Source organism: Vidua macroura, chromosome 6, assembly GCF_024509145.1.
Source record: "Vidua macroura isolate BioBank_ID:100142 chromosome 6, ASM2450914v1, whole genome shotgun sequence".
Lineage (NCBI taxonomy): Eukaryota > Metazoa > Chordata > Aves > Passeriformes > Viduidae > Vidua > Vidua macroura.
The window spans coordinates 2,856,773-2,874,112 of NC_071576.1; the positions used below are offsets into that span (position 1 = coordinate 2,856,773).

Sequence of the window (17,340 nt, forward strand, 5' to 3'; positions counted from 1 at the left end):
CCTTGAGGGAATGCAGTTGGAAAGCAAGTCCTCAGGAAGAGCAGGTGAGCACAGCTTGTCACCCCCAGGAAAACGGGGGTTCACTTGTCCAGCAAGACCCTTGAGCCCTTCCCAGCAGGGGAAAAGTGCAGGGAGATGGGGTTTTTGGCCCTCTTTCACTTCTGCTGTCATTTGTCCCAGCAAAGGACACACAAATGCAAGGGGAAGGGTGGCACAGGGGGTGTATTCCCACCTCATTTTGGAGTTGAAGGGTGAAACGAATTTCCCTCTATTGGAAGGGTAGGAATTAAGGACTATGTACGTATGAGGTGCCTGTTGCAATTCCTCCAAGAGAAAGGAGGAGAAATCCCACTTCATGCCTCCTCCCAGTGGGCAGGTGATGAGAAATGAAATAGAAAGCACAACATCATCATTGCCCTAGTGGAGAGGACAAGGGTCACAAAGGGGAAAACAGGAACAACCCTTGCTTCCATCATTCCTCACTGAAAATGAGGATCAAAGACATGTCTGTGGGGAGGAGGGAGTGGACAAACAACTGATGTTTCTACTCTGCTCCTTCTGAAGGAGAGGTGTGCAGGGAGGGAATTGGGAGAGTGCTGAAGGCAAACACCCACCCTCACTCACCCTCTGCTTAGGAAAAGCAGGGCACAAGAAGTTTCCCTGCCACCTTCCCTCCCACTTTCTTCCACACATGCCAAGAAACGAGCAGATGCCCAGACCTCTCTTTCCCAAGCCTCAGGTGCCAGGTGTGCACCCCCCAGATCGTGTCCTTCATGTTTGTGTGCACGGGGAGGTGAGAAGGGGAAAGATGCTCAGTTCCTGTGCTGCTGGAGGTGCCTGATGTGCTCAGCACACCCTGAGCGGGGGGTACCGCTCATCCTCGGGGAGGGGGATTGCCCAGAGTCCCCTCTCTCAGCGATGCCCAAGTCTTTTCCCCTGCAAGTGTCCCTGGCAGGGTGCGATGCCCAGCGCCGCGTCCCTGAGCCTTGGAAGGGGAATGCCCACTCCCTCCTCGCTCAGGTACGTGCTGGAGATGGGCACCGCGGGTCCTCTCCCCCTGGACAATTTGTCCTATATATCCCTTATACAGGAACACACCGGCAGCGAGCGCGGCCGGGGCAGCGAAGGCCACCCGGTGTCCCAGCCGGTGTCCCCGCGGCGGGGTCACCCGTGCGCACACGGGGGATGCCCAGCATCCCTCGTGGGGACCACGGGGCACCGCGGCCACCTCCCCCGCCCCACGGCCGGCACTCACGGTTCCAATAGACGGGGTAGCTCTCGGCGCTGGCCACGTCCACCTCGTAGAGCCCGCTCCGCACGCACACCGGCTCCACGGCCGCTGGCTCCCCCGCGCCGCCGCCGCTGCCCAGGGCGCGGAACGCCAGCTCGATGCGCAGCGAGTCGTAGCCGATGAAGGGCTTCCAGGTCTTGCGGTCCTCGCGGTAGAACCAGCGCACCTCCTCGGCGCCCAGCTCCCGCACCACCTCATAGCGGGGCCGGCCGCCGCCCGGCCGCCGCCTCTCGGGCAGCGCGGTGGCCGCCAGCGAGAAGCCGCTGCCGCCGCTGTCGCTGCTGCCCAGCCCCGCGCCCTCGCCCTCGCTGCCCTCGCCGCCCGTGCCCGTCGAGTACCGCAGCGACGCGCCGGACTCGGCCGAGTCGAAGTCTCCGGCGGCGGCCTCGTCGCTGAGGCTGCGCTCCCGCGGCGGCGCCGCCGGCTCGGGGTCGCCCTCGGAGGAGGAGGTGGAGAGCGCGGCGCGGAGCGGCTGCGGGCGGCGGGGCGGGCGGGCGCGGGCAGCCGCCTCCTCCTCCTCTTCCTCCTGCTCCGCCGCTTCCTCCTCCTCGCCGCGGCTCGGCCGCTCGTAGCCGCCGCTGCCGTAGCCGCCGGCTTGGCCGGGCAGGTGCCGAGCGCCCTGCGGCGAGCCGGGCTCGGGGTAATCCATGCCGCAGCGCGCCCTGCCCGGCGGGGCCGCCTGGCCTCGCCCCGCCCGCCCCCGCTCCCGCCCCGCGCCCGCCCCGCTCCGCTCCGCTCCGCCGCCCCGGCCCGGCCGCGCTGCCGCAGCCGCCGCCGGCTCCGAGCGGGGGCGGCGCCGCTTCGTCACGCGCGGCGCGACGCGGGCGGGGGCGGAGCGGCGGGCACGGCACGGCACGGGGACACGGGGACACGGCCGGACAGCGGAGTGTGGCACAGAGCGAGCGACACTGAGAGCGTGGGATGGAGTGTGGGACACTGAGAGTGTGGGACAATGTGAGTGACACTGAGAGCGTGTGACACGGACAGCGAGTGACACGGACAGCGGGTGACACTGAGACTGTGAGACACTGAGAGCGTGGGACAATGTGAGTGACACTGAGAGCGTGTGACACTGAGTGTGTGACACTGAGTATGTGACACGGACAGCAGGTGACACGGACAGAGGGTGACACTGAGACTGTGAGACACTGAGAGCGTGGGATGGAGTGTGGGACACTGAGAGTGTGGGACAATGTGAGTGACACTGAGTGTGTGACACCGAGTGTGTGACACGGACAGCGGGTGACACTGAGACTGTGAGACACTGAGAGCGTGGGATGTAGTGTGTGACATGGACAGCAGGTGACACCGAGAGTGTGGGATGTAGTGTGGGACACTGACAGTGGGTGACACTGAGAGTGTGGGACAATGTGGGTGACACTGAGAGCGTGTGACACTGAGTGTGTGACACGGACAGCGGGTGACACTGAGAGTGTGGGATGTAGTGTGGGACACTGAGAGTGTGGGACAATGTGAGTGACACTGAGAGCGTGTGACACTGTGTGACACTGAGTGTGTGACACGGACAGTGGGTGACACCGAGAGCGTGGGATGTAGTGTGGGACACTGACAGTGGGTGACACTGAGAGTGTGGGACAACGTGAGCGTGTGACACAGTGTGACACTGAGTGTGTGACACGGACAGTGGGTGACACAGACAGAGGGTGACACTGAGAGTGTGGGACAACATGAGCGTGGCATGTAGTGTGTGACACAGCGGGTGACACTGAGAGTGTGGGACACAGTGTGTGACACTGAGTGTGTGACACGGACAGTGGGTGACACAAAGAGTGTGGCACATAGTGTTGGACAATGTGAGTGGGACATAGTGTGTGATACTGAGAGTGTGTGACACAGAATGACACTGAGTGTGTGACATAGCGGGTGACACTGAGAGTGTGGGACAATGTGAGTGTGTGACACGGTGTGACTCTGACTGTGTGACATGGACAGCGGGTGACACTGAGTGTGGGACAATGTGTGACATAGTGTGTGACACTGAGAGCGTGACAGCCTCTGACACTGTGTGACATGGAGTGTCACACTGAGTGTGTGACAGTGTGACACTGACAGTGTGACATGGAGTGTGACACTGTGAGTGTGTGACAGAGACAGCATGTGACACCGAGAGTGTGTGACACAGCATGTGACACTGAGCGTGTGACATAGCGTGTGACACTGTGTGACAGAGACAGTGTGACACTGAGAGTGTGTGGCACGGACAGCAGGTGACACGGAGTGTGTGTGAGATAGCATGTAAAACAGTGAGTATGACACTGTGTGACACTGTGTGACGCGCTCAGACAGTGTGTGACACTGAGAGTGTGACAGTGACACTGAGTGTGTGACATAGCATGTAACAATGAGAGTGGCAGAGACAGCATGACAGCATGTGACATAGCGTGGGGCATTGTGTGTGACATAGCGTGTGACATGGGGAGTGTGTGACAGCGTGCGTGACACTGAGAGTGTGTGTGACGCAGCGTGTGACAGCGTGGCACAGAGTGTAACACTGTGTGACGCCCACAGACACAATGTGTAACACTGAGTGTGTGACATCTTCAGACACAGAACGTCACACCCTGTGTGTGACGTAGCGTGTGACACTGTGACGTGCTCAGAGAGCGTAAAACTGTGAGACACCCTCAGACACAGCCTGTGGCTCTGTCCCTGTGTGTGACACCCTCAGGTCTGTGTGTGACACCCTCAGACACAGCCTGTGGCCCTGTCCCTGTGTGTGTGTGACAGTCCCAGGTCTGTGTGACACCCTCATACACAGCCTGTGGCCCTGTCCCTGTGTGTGTGTGACACCCCCAGGTCTGTGTGTGACACCCTCCATCACAGCCTGTGTCCCTGTGTGTGTGACACCCTCAGACACAGTCTGTGGCCCTTTGTGTGTGTGACACCCTCCATCACAGCCTGTGGCCCTGTCCCTGTGTGTGTGACACCCTCAGACACAGCCTGTGTCCCTGTCTCTGTGTGTGTGACACCCCCAGGTGTGTGTGACACCCTCTGTCACAGCCTGTGGCCCTGTCCCTGTGTGTGTGACACCCTCTGTCACAGCCAGCAGCCGTGTCTGGTGTGAGACCCCCTCAGACACAGCCCTGGGCTCCGTGCCTGACCCCAAACCATGCCCTGTGTGTGACACCCCGAAATCCCACCCTGCTGCCGTGGTGATGGCCCGAAGCCCTGTGTGGGTGACACACCCTGTGACACTGCAGCACAGCCTGGGGCAGTGTCACAACAGCCTCGGACGCCACCTGTGGCCTCACAGCGGGTGACACCCCTGTGCCCCGATGTGTGCCCCAAAACACATCCCACACTCCGTGTGCTCCTGGCACAACCCTCGGTGACGCGACCAACAACACGGGGCTGTCCCCATGAGGGTGACGGGTGCTCTTAAAGCACTTTGTGTGCCCTTGTGTGTGGGACCACATCCTACAGCTCCGTGGGGGATTGAGGAGGGGGGTGAGACACCCCCAAAACTCATCCTGCTGCCTCTTGGGGGTTCCTGATACCCCTGAAACTCATCCTGCTGCCTTGTGGGGTTCCTGATACCCCCAAAACTCATCCTGCTGCCTCGTGGGGTTCCTGAAACCCCCAAAACTAATCCTGCTGCCTTGTGGGGTTCCTGACACCCCTGAAACTCATCCTGCTGCCTTGTGGGGTTCCTGATACCCCCAAAACTCATCCTGCTGCCTTTTGGGGTTCTTGACACCCCCCAAAACTCATCCTGCTGCCTTGTGGGGTTCCTGATACCCCCAGCACTCATCCTGCTGCCTTGTGGGGTTCCTGGCACCCCTGAAATTCATCATGCTGCCTTGTGGGGGATACCCAACATACCCAGCACTCATCCTGCTGCCTTGTGGGGTTCCTGACACCCCTGAAACTCATCCTGCTGCCTTGTGGGGTTCCTGATACCCCCAAAACTCATCCTGCTGTCACCCTGCACAGGAGCACAGGGTCAACAACCTGCAGTCACCCTGGTGTGAGAGAAACCCCACTCCTCCAAATTCTCGCTATGCCCCCCCAAAAGTGAAAAAGGTGGGGTTCACCTGTGCTTGTTTGTGTGTGTGAGAGAGAGAGAAAGTTGCTTCCACCCCCAATCCACACCTGCTGATCAGCAGGAGGGGGTGTTGAAATGCTTATCTGTGTGATAAAACACCTGGCAGCCCGAAAAGAGGAGGGAAGGTTCCCAGGATTTACACCTGTGTGGGACAACTCCCCGTCCCAACACACGCCCCACAGCTGACGAGGGGCAGCCATGGATCACCTCCAGGGTGCCAGCTCCCCCCCAGCACCCTTTCCCATGGGCTGAGGGCTGGTGTGGGAAGGAGAGACTCCCAGAAACACACCCTGGCTTACTGGGGTGGGGTCACCTGTTTATGAGACACCCCCCACTTTTTGCAACATGCCCAGGAGGGAGGAGGGCAGAGTGATACCGCTGTCTTGGGGACACCTGGATGGGCAGGGAGCTGATACCTGCACCTCTGTCACCCCTGTGTGTGAGCAGTGTCCCCACACACACATCACAGCCAGGCCAGGCTGCTGCTCTGTGCCCACGAGCCAGACACACCCTACAGCATCACGGAATCATTTAGGATGGAAAAGACCTCCAAGACCGCTGAGTCCCCACCTTGTCACCCAGCCCAGAGCCACGTCCAGTCCTTCCCTGGACATCTCCAGGGATGGGGACTCCAACATCTTCCTTGAGAGACTATTCCAATGCCTGACAAGCCTTTCTGTGAAGAAATTCCTCCTCGTATACAACCTAAACCCTCTCTGGCACAACCTGAGGTCATTTCCCCTTGTCCTGTCCCTGTTCCCTGGAGCAGAGCCCGACCCCCCCGGCTGTCCCCTCCTGGCAGGAGCTGTGCAGAGCCACAGTGTCCCCCCTGAGCCTCCTTTTCTCCAGGCTGAGCCCCTTCCCAGCTCCCTCAGCCTCTCCTGGTGCTCCATACCCTTCCCCAGCTCTGTTCCCTTCCTTGGACACGCTCCAGCCCCTCCATGTCTTGTTCTGAGGAACCCAAAATTGCCCCAGGGCTGGAGGTGCCTCACCATGCCCAGCACAGGGGACAGTCACTGCCCTGCTCCTGTGGCCACTCTGTGGCTGGTACAAGCCAGGTGCCCTTGGCCTTCTTGCCTACCTGGGCACGCTCTGGCTCATGTTCAACCAGCACCTCCAGATCCTTTTGCACAGGGCAGTTCTGCAGCCTGGAGCAGCCCACGGGGTTGTTGTGACCAACAACCTGGCAGGGGCTGTAGCTGTGCACTGATTGTACCCCCAGCCCCACCTCCCCACACCTGCACACCTTTTCTGGGGCAAGAACAGGGGAAAGGGGATGGCTGGAATTCCCCTCTGCCTGTGAATTACCCTGTGCTGGCCTATGGTGGAAAAGACATCAAAAAAAGACAGCTAATGTGTGTGTGAGCGTCCTGTACATCCTTGTGCCCCCACCCCACAAAGTCTGTGTGTGTGAGTCTCCTGAATTTTCAGCAAAACCCCTCTCACAGCCCCACTGTCAGTTGTGGGGGGGAAAAACCCCACGGTACAGAGCGTGTGTTCCCTAAATCCCCCTTCTCCCACCCCACACATCCTGCTTGTCTCCATCCTCCAGCCTGCAGAGACAAGGGGACTTCTGTGCATTGCACGGTGCTGGATGTCCAAAAATAGGCTTCTGCTCCACCTCCTACGTTCTCTTTCAGCCGGGGAATCCTGTTAATGGAGTGTGTTAAAACCCAGAGAGAGGCCAGGTTGAGTTCAGGCTGGGAAGGGGAGGTGAAGCTTTTAAAAATGTTCACTGCTGGCGTGGTGTTTCCCTGAGTCATTAAAATCCTGCTGAAACACTGCACGCGGATCCTTGGATGCATCAGCAGCGCTTCCCAACCCTAAAAGCTCCAAGAACATTGTGAAGAATTCAACTGAAGGAGCTCTGAGCGTGCCTCTTCTACCTTTCCAAATGGAGAAAGAGGGAAAAGAGAGGACACAAAGAACAAGCAAGAAGCCAGGAGAGGAGGCTGCGCCAGGGTGTTTGGCCGCTTTGTTTTAGCAACTGGGACATGATCTGTTTGTTTAACTTATCTTTTGCATTTCTAATGAGCTGCATGAGGTAACCTCACCCTGAAGCCTTGTCCCAGATTTGTCTCCACAGTGGGGAAGAAGCAGGGAATGTTTCATTAGGTTGTAGATTGATTTTTAGACACAGATTGTAGGATTCTCACTTTTTATCCCCATTTCCATCAATGCCAGAGTGATTTCAACTTCATCTTCTTCATTTTCATCTTCTCCTCTGACAAGAGTTTCACCCTTCATGTCATCCTACTCAAATTCTCCTTCCTTTTTCTCCTTGTCTGAGGTCAGGGGAAGATTTTCCAAATGGACAAGGGGCACTCCAAATGTTCTTCACCTGTCTTATGTATTCTTTCAGATCATGGAATAGTTTGGGTTGGGAGGGAAATTCAAGATCATTTTGTTCTACCTCCTGCCTTGGGCAGGGACACCTTCCACTATCCCAGGTTGCTCCAAGCCCTGTCCAACCTGGCCTTGGACACTTCCAGGGATCCAGGGGCAGCCACAGCTGCTCTGGGCACCCTGTGCCAGAGCCTCCACATTCTCATAGCCAGGAATTCCTTCCCAATCTCCCATCCATCCCTGCCCTCTGGCACTGGGAGCCATTCCCTGTGTCCTGTCCCTCCATGCCTTGTCCCCAGTCCCTCTCCAGCTCTCCTGGGAGGCTCTGAGCTCTCCCTGGAGCCTTCTCCAGGATGAAGAACCTTAGACTTGACTGAGCACCAGGTGTTCATCACAATCATCATCATCATCATCATCATCATCATCATCATCATCATCATCAACCGAACCACAGCATGGAGAGTTGTGATGTGCCTGCTCTTCCTTGGAGACCTATGGGGACACATGGCCTCAAAACCAGTTTATCAAAGGCAAAATTGAGGGAACTCCAGAGGCTGGAGCCCCTCCTGAAGGATTTCTGATGGATTTCACTTTGATTTTGGGAGGTCTTGGCTGGGTTGGGCTGGTATGGAATGCTGGAATCTCAGACTTCCCTCATTTGAGCTCAAAAATGGACTATTTCCCCATTTTTACTTCTGGCAGCTCTGAGCTCACAGATGTGGAGGAGCTTGAAACTTTCTGGCATGACATGGGACTTGGGTTCCATCAGCACCTAGTTCCATGAAACGAAAAATAAGACCAGAAGTAGAAATTTTATTTACCATCAGAAGGGGAAATTTGCATTTGAGTGGAATAAATGTGGAAGTCTTAAAGCCAAGTTACCTTTACTTTGAAAAGTCATTTATAGAGCACTGTGAATTTCCATAGAGGTCCCTTCCAACTCAGGATATTCTATCCTAGGATAAAGAGTGGTGGATCCTGGGATCCTTCTATAATGAGACCTTCACAGAAGACTTCCAAAGCTATATATATATATTTATATATATTTATATATATTTATATGTATCCATGTTTTCTCTCTGCAGAGTTAATACAGTTGGGAATTTCCTGGCAAAGAGGTGAGGAGGTCCATGAGAAGCTCCTAAGGATCTCCCTTTGTCCAAGGGGAAAAGGAAAAGTGGTGAGAATGTGCGTAACTGAAAGAGTAATGCACTGCAAATCATCTCTGAATATCCACCGATTTTTTAATGTTACTTTTTAAAAAAAGTTTGTACAAGAAATGGACTCCTCTCTGGAGGGATTCAAAATCCATGTGGATGTGGCACTTGGGGACCTTGGCAGTGCTGGGGGAAATTATTGGACTCTATGATCCCAGAGGATTGGATTTTCCAAACTTAATGATTCCATGACTCTGAACTCATTTTACCACATTCTTCTAATTTCCCTCATAATTTTCAGCACTTAGTTTACAAATAAACTGCTCTGATCAGTTCAATTTTAAGTAGTGAAACTATTTACAGTTTGGAAACTCTCTCATGATGTGAACATCTTTTATTTTCCTGCAGTTCCTACATAAAGTACAATGAATGGCACAAGTGAAAGTGCTTGCAAGAGTCCATTGGAAACAGCTTTTATTCATTGATGAATCCTTTATTTCCAAGCCACTTTAAGATCTTTCCATTAGCTATTTTTAGACCATTTGTTATGCACTCACATTGATTTTGTCTATTTTTTTTCCCCCTCAAATCAGGGTATTGCACAGGACTGAGTCAACACCACTCCTGATAACAACTGTGCTTGTGATTTTATTAAAGAACAAGATGAAGTTTGTTCTGTGACAGGAACCACTTGCCATGAAAACTGCTGATTGCTGTCCCATTACATTCCCTACTCTCCATCTTCTCAGCTGGTACAAACCACTTCATCACACCAGGAGCGGTGCTGGACGAGCCAGACTGAAACTTTGTGGACTTACCTGAGTCACGCTCTTCAAATATTGACTCAGTGCTGTTTTTCTTCTTGGAAATGCTCTCCTGGGCTGTTCATAAACTCTCACATCCCCACCTGGTGTGAGAAGAGCTGTCTGAAGAGCCAGCTCTGCAAATGATGACACACATGCCCTCTAGACTCGCTGGCTTCAAAATGTTAGTTGTGCTTTTGATGTTTTTTTTTTAAAGTTGCTTGGGTAGGAAGCATTTCATCATCATTATATAACGCGGAAATGGCATTCAACTCTGTCCCAAATACAGGCAGAAAATATTTATCAAACACTTCTCCTTTTTTTTTCTTTTTCTTCTGTTTTGTTTCACAGCTATCCAAATATATTTGGATACACAGAGAGTATTGGTAACTGGACTCTGCTAAAATATTGTTCATCAAATTAAGCAGAGTTCCAAAAAATCTTTGTGTACAATGTGTTAATTTCTGCACAGGGAATATTAACTGTGTGACTGGTTTAGAAAGGATGTTGAATGGTTTAAAAATCCCCTTTGTGAGTGTTTTCTCTGCTGCCAGACGTATGAGGCTTGTCTGTCTGTTTACATTTTTTTTCCCTTGAACACCAGAACTATTGGCACTATTCTTATGCCAAGGTCAAAGTGCCTTTTGCTGGATCTGAAATGTTCTTCCAAAGCCACAGATCCACATTCCCTTACTCCTGCTCCAAGCAGCAGCAGAATATCCCCCTTGCTCCAAAAGACAAGGATTAGGAGGCAGGGGGAGGGTCATTCCTGGGGTATCAAATCCTGTCTCTCTCAATGCAGCTTTGTTAAATTGTGCAGGCTTCTTTTTCCCCCCCTCCATTGTTCCAGGGCAAACAAAAGAAGAAAGCAATGATCCCTGACAGAAATATTTACCCTTTCAGGCTTTGATCTGGCAAAATCCTGGTGTTAAGAGTTCACCTTTGTGCAGGAGAGGCTCATGGAAAGCCAGGCACAGAGAGATTCCTGGCAAAGGAAGGGCTGAGCTGGAGATGTGCTGCTGCTGTGGGCTCAGCCACCACTCCGGGCTCCTCCTCACCTCATCCTGCATCTCCAGGGTTGTGGATTTTGTCCTTGGAGTAAGGTAACCTGGCCAACATGACAAAGTTGGTGGGATAAAGGAAAAGTTTCTGACTGTGAGCCTGGAAAATAATATTGTCAGAGAGATGTGGGACATGAATTATTGCTCCCTCTTTTTCTAAAAAAATTGCCCTGCGTTGTCCCCCTGGAAAGAAGGGGACAAGGATGTGAAAGGTATAAAAGCCTCAAACGTGGGGCTGCACTCCATCTTCTAGCCAAGACCCCTCAAGCATTTTTCTGCTACAGAGAAGTTGGTTGCAAGGTAGGCTGACAGAGAGGTTAAATAATAAATCCCATAAATGGGATTGCAATCCAGAAGCATCTCTGGGGTCACAGAATCCCAGATTGGTTCAGGTTGGAAGGGACCACTGGAAATCACCTGGCCCAAGCCCCCTGCTCAAGCAGGGCCCCTCCCAGAGCCTCTTAGTCAGGATTGAGTGCAGGTGGCTCTTGGATACCTCCAGTGAGGGAGACTCCAGAGCCTTTCTGGGCAGCGTTCAGTGCGGGGTCACTGCACAATAAAATTCCTCATCACATTCAGATGGAGTTTTATGTGTTCCATTCTCTGGCCGTTGCCTCTTGTCTTGTTGTTCAGCACCACTGAGAAGAGCCTGGTCCATCTCTGGTCCCCTCCTTCAGGTACTTAAAGCCCTTCAAACCCTTCAAACCCTTCAAACCCTTCAAACCCAGGTTCCTCCCCACTTCCCCTCGCAGAGCATTGTGGTGTCCCATGTCCAAGGATGCCAACAGCTGCTCTGTGAGCAGGGTTAGGTGATGCCATCTCACTCCTAAACTCCCTTCTTTGCAAACTGCTCTTCCAGGAGAGCTTTGTCACCTGTCTCTTGGCCCTGAGATTGGGGCAGTTGCCAGTGTTAGAGGGGTTGTTACCACTGATCCGTTTTCCTTGCTAGAGATGCTGAATAGATGGATGAAAATAATGAATGATGGTTCTGGTGTTTTCAACAAGATGCAGAAATTCCTCAAAAGCCTCACTTCAGGTCTTTCATTTAGCCAAAGCCCTTAAAATATAATCTGAGAGTAAACTTATTTCTTTGCATTTTGTTTTTCTTTTTGCTATTTTTATTTCCAGAGAAGACACTGAGAGTTTGGGCACAAAGGGGGCAGATAGTTTTGTAGGTCCAAGAACAATAAATGAAGGTGACAGAAATACATTTTAGGGACAAAGGGAGAGGTGGTGTGTAACATTCCAGTCAGTGTTGCCCGTGGACTTGAAGGGATTAAGGCTGGAATCAAAGGCTCTGTATTCTCACAGTGCCAACCACTAAGCCAGGAGACAAAGCACTGAGATCCTCCAGAGGAAACCATCCCAGAACTTTGGGAAAATGGGAAGCTGGCTCCTTTCTGTAGATGCTGAAGTCAAGAGTAAGAGGTCACTGTCTCTCCCACACACGTTGCTTATTGGGCATCTGAAAGAGATGAGAAGAGCAAGAGCTGGAAGCACCACAAGGAAAAATAAAACCCCTTTTATTCTGCACAAAACCCTCTGTCTGATGAGTGGCTGAGAAGCCAAGAACAAGACATGGTTACAAGTTGTGAAAAGCTCCTGCACACAGAGATTAAAAAAGGAACAAACGAAAATTCCTCCCTCATTCCATATGGAACAGGGTTGGAATACACAGGGACAGGGTGAGGAGGGTTTTGTGGGGCTGTGCCAGAGTTCACAGCTGAGGATCTTGAGAGCGGGGCCAGATGAGGAAAAATGACATTTTAATGCCCTCAGGGCCAGAGTCACAAGGCCTGGAAGGTTACACACAAATGGTTTGTCTCATAGTAACACCCCAAAGTGCTGCTGGAGCTGCAGGACCCTGGGAACACTTGGCACTAAAAGTGACTTTGAGGTCACTGTCAGCATGATCACGTGTGAAATCCTGGCTTTGCTGGCCCTTGTGTGAGATTTTCCACTGATTTCAGCAGGGTTAAAAATTCACCTGCTCTCTGGGGGTTCATCCTTTCCCTTCCCAAACGTTTATTATTGTCAATCCCAATGCACTGGGTGTATTTCTGGCTCAAACCTGCCACGACTGTTATGCACAATGAATCATAAGAGATGTTAAATGTCTCACCCAACCCTCGTGGCACGCTCTGTTCCAGGAAAGCATGGTAGCAATGCTCATCATCCCATTCTCCATGGAAGCACTGAGGGAAATGTCCCCCAGCATGAGACCTGCACTGGAAATTCTCACATACAGCCAGGTACCACTGAAATACCGACTGAAATAGCCCCTGATTGAGAAGACCTTTAGGCCTGCACGAATCTGTGGGGATGAAGACGTTGCAGTCTCTGTGAAGTGTCACCTGACAGCAGGTGAGTGACCCCGGATCATCACGAGGGAATGGCCTCGTGACTCCTGCTTTAGGGGGTAGAAGGGGACCTTTGCTGCCTGTGTGTCACTGTGCAGGAGGGCTGTGCAGCCAAAGCCACCCTGCTGTCATCTGTCCTGAGCTGCTGGGCTGTCAGGTGGTGGCTGGGACCACATTTCAGCTATAAATCTTTCACTTGTTACATGCAAACACTTCCATCAAAGGCCTCCGACTCCTACAGGACACTCCACTTTTGCTCTTTGATGAATATTCCAGCTGCTTTGTTCTGCTTCATGTGCCAATTTATTAATTCTCTTCCACTGTGAAGAGGCCCCCTCTTTTATGTCATAGCTGGAAGGTGGATTGAGCTGTAGTTTTGAGAGGGACTAAAGGCCAGCTGTTCCTTCAGCCAGGCCAGTGGGGCAGGCAGGAGATCTCCTTTCTATTTATAGTGAAAGTTCTATTTTAGTGAAGAGCCTGGCAAGGAAAGTCAGGAGAGGTGAGCTGTTCCAGTTAAACTTATTTAACTTTCACATTTTCCAAGATCCTATGGGCTGAATTGAGGCAGTCTGTGCTCATACAGTACAGAGGGGTCAAAAGGGGGAAAAAAAATTAAAAAAAAGAGAGAGAAAGAACAAACATCTGATGTGGAAAATCCTCCTGTGTAGAAAATATGACTCTGGTAGGAAACCTGACTGTGGTGGAAAACTTCCAAGGACTTGGATTGTGGAAGAGGCCACTTGAGGAGATTTCCTCCCTGTTTCTTTGCAGAGCCAGACAATCATCTCCCCATGAAACAAACCTTTTGCTTCCCATCAACTTGCACTCACTTCCATCCATGTACAGTCCCAGAATTTCTCATTTATGTAATTAACAGTGACATACAAGAGTATTTCCAGCACCTCCTGTCCGAGTGCCAGGGATGGGGACACGTGTGGACAATTCAGAGGGCTGAGTTCCTCCTGCTTCTGGCCCGTGGATCTGTCCCTGGGCTGGCACAAATGCAGTAACCCAAACCTTTCAGAGTTTTTTCCCTTCTTTAGTGGGTTAAATCATCCCCCAAAGTATCCCAAAGGCTTCCAAGGAAAGGCTGGTTGTTTATTTAAGTCCCAGGTCACAGTAGCCCTCTCCCTCCAGGGAGAAACTTTCAGTCATGTTCATCATGTTTGTCCAGCAGGGTGGATCTGCAAAGCAGGGCTGCCTTTAATGATCATTTCTCTGCTCCCCAAGGAGCTGCTTGCTCAGGAAAAAAAAGGCACCTGCCCTCTCAGATTGGCTCAGAACGGGTGTGGAATTTCAGGTGGGTGAGGGAGGAGCACGTGTTTGGTGTCACTCTCACTGCAGCTGATCTCACGCCCTGATCTGAGGGTTTGTTTGTGCCACTTTCATCCCTGGGTTGTTACCTGGGATTTGTGTTTCGGGAGGGAGGTTCTGGTGACACAGTGCCACATCCAGAGCTGCTCTCAGCACTGCCATCAGCCTGGTGAGCAGCACGAGCAGTGACAGGTTTAGTGAAGTGAACATCCTTATCCAGGTGTAGTGGGTTTGGCCTGTTAATTAGAGATTTTATTCATTTTTTCGATTTTCTAGCTAATGCACTAATTAGTGTGGTGGTTTTAGTGTTGGTTAATTATTAGTGTACTCCTTGTTGTGAGATAGGACTAGGACAAAGGTAAAGTAGGTTTAAAATTTTAAAAGGGTATAAAAAATTTTTATTAACTGTAACTAAAAGAAAGTAATCAGAATTAAAATAAACTCTTTAGAATACTTTTTTTCTCTATATAACCTTTTTTTTTACTGACAATGTAAAGAAACAAAAGTTAAAATTTCTAGTCAGTTTATTACTTTTAAAATAGGGTTTGTTTTTTGGGGTTTTTTTAGTTTCCTTAGGGAGAGAAGTTTTTTTTTTTTGTTAATGTTATGGAGATTTTTCTATAAGAAAAAAGTAAAAATGAACATCAGGCCATGGTGTCCTGTGCCTCGCTCTCTCTTTTCACATTGATTTTAAGTCAGCAGTTCTGGATGGGGAGAGAATAAAACCAAAATTACATGGTGTATTCCCAGCCCTCCTGGCCTGAGTGGCAGCCAGGGTCACAGGCTGTGGCCTGGGGAGGAAAAGCAGAGTCAGACAAGGTGGATATGGGGCAGGTAGAGCTCTGTGGGCAGAGAAAACCCCGAGCAGAGTTTGTCCATCAATTTCTGTCCAGGTCTTCAAGAAAATGGAGAGAGGATTTGACCTTTCACTGCCTCGTGCCTGAGCCAGAGCTCAGTAAGAGTCACCCAGCAAAAGGTTCTGCCCTTTCTGCTGCCTTTTCTGTGACCTGCACGTGGCTCAAAGTGAGAGGCACAACTCCTCTTGCTCCAGGAGAGCCCTTTCCTCCTCACAGGCAGTGCTGTGCCCACCTCTGGGGTCCCCAGCACAGGAAGGACATGGAGATCTTGGAGAGAGTCCACCAAGGAGGACCAAAGGGATGGAGCATCTCTCCCACAAGGAAAGGCTGGGAGAACTGGGATTGTTCAGCCTGGAGAGGAGAAGGCTCCAAGGAGAGCTCAGAGCCCTTCCAGAGCCTGAAGGGGCTCCAGGAGAGCTGGAGAGGGACTGGGGACAAGGGATGGAGGGACAGGACACAGGGAATGGTTCCCACTGCCAGAGGGCAGGGATGGATGGGAGATTGGGAATTGGGAATTCCTGGCTGGGAGGATGGTGAGGCCCTGGCACAGGGTGCCCAGAGCAGCTGTGGCTGACCCTGAATCTTTGGAAGTGTCCAAGGCCAGGCTGGACAAGGACTGGAGCAATCTGGGATGGTGGAAGGTGTCCCTGCCCGTGGTGGGGGGTTGGAACAAGATGGGCTTTAAGGTCTCTTCTAAGCCCCACCATTCTCAAATTCTAGGATTGTTACTAGTCTTGTGAATTTTTAAAAATTCTCCATTAATTCCATATGCTTCCCTTCTCTCCTTTCTCAAGGCCCAGGCAAAGCCAGCCAAGAACACACATTTTGCAACTGTTGTAACTCTTGTCACTGTTTTGGATGCTGGAAAAGCAATACCCCAGGAAAGAGGCCAAAGCTAGCAAAAATGTGTCAGGTTTCAGGGCTGCTGATAAGATGGGGAAAGGATCTGTTTCCCTGGCAGCCAAATCATAAATGACAGCCGAAATCAAGCAGTGATTTCTATTTTTATTCATCTTTACTCTTCACTTTACCTTGCTCTCACCAAATCTTTTTGTAGAAAGAAAGGAAGGGCCTATTGCAAAGGGTTCTGGACTTTTTCCATGGATCCTCTGTCAGTTACACAAGGAAACTGCAAACACATTATCCCTCCTCCTTTATTGGTCACTTCATGGCAAACACAGGTGCAAAAGGCCTTTGGCAATTAATATTTCCTCATTTTCTTGGTCTGCTCAAGCTCATTTATCTTATCCAAACTAAACACTATGCTTAGGGAAAACATCCTTGTGACTTTCCCCAAGGGCCATGCAGCCTCCCTTTCCCTCACATCCAGCTTTTCCCCTCTATGTGGCCTGTGGGTGCTTCAGCTCATGGATGTAGTGGGCAACAAAAACCATCTCTGTGTCTCCTCATCATCAACAAAACGCTCCCCCCAAGCTCTGCTGCTCCTGGGTTTGGGGGTGGCCTCATCCTCTGACTAAAAGCTCATTCCCTCTGGGGTCACTCCATTGGCTCAGTTTGAAAACATTTTGCTCACAGCAGACACATTTTGCAGAAAACATTTTGCTCACCACCTGTGCCTGTTATGAATCAGCTGATGGAGCTCGAGTGGAAAGATGCTTTGGCTTGAGGTGGATCCATCCTCAGCTTCTCTGAGGGTTTGATTCAGTCAAGGGAGCAGGAGTCCCTCCAAGAGCTCTGTGGGCTCTTGCTTTATTTTATTTTACTCAGCTGTTGTCTTCACCCTGAAGAGAGAATCACAGAATTCTAGAACCACAAAATCATAGAACCACAGAATCACAGAATGGTTTGGGCTGGAAGGGACCTTAAAAACCATCTCATTCCAACCCCTGCCGTGGGCAGGGACATGTTCCACTATCCCAGGCTGCTCCAAGCCTGGTCCAACCTGGCATGGAACATTCCAGGGATGGGAAAATGACATGGGGGTCTTTTCTTTTGTCTTCATCAAAGCTTGCTGTGGGTTTACCTCCACACCCACTGCAAAAGTCAAAGATGGCCCTTTGCAACCGTTCCCCATCCAGTGCCCTGGAGGCACGAAACTGGTGGAGGAAGGATTGGCCCACAAGC

At 51.5% G+C, this 17,340-nt stretch overlaps 1 protein-coding gene across 2 annotated transcripts in view; it reads right to left on the bottom strand.

Moving 5' to 3' along the window:
- The window catches only part of DDHD1 (DDHD domain containing 1), a 65,167-nt gene extending 63,200 nt beyond the window's left edge, over positions 1-1,967 (bottom strand). For both annotated transcript variants that reach the window (XM_053981301.1, XM_053981300.1), the window contains exon 1: positions 1,256-1,967. In XM_053981301.1, coding sequence (XP_053837276.1) covers positions 1,256-1,940 — 685 coding nt within the window. In that variant the 5' untranslated portion in view covers positions 1,941-1,967. The remainder of the gene's footprint in view (positions 1-1,255) is intronic.
- Between the last annotated feature and the right edge of the window lie 15,373 nt (positions 1,968-17,340).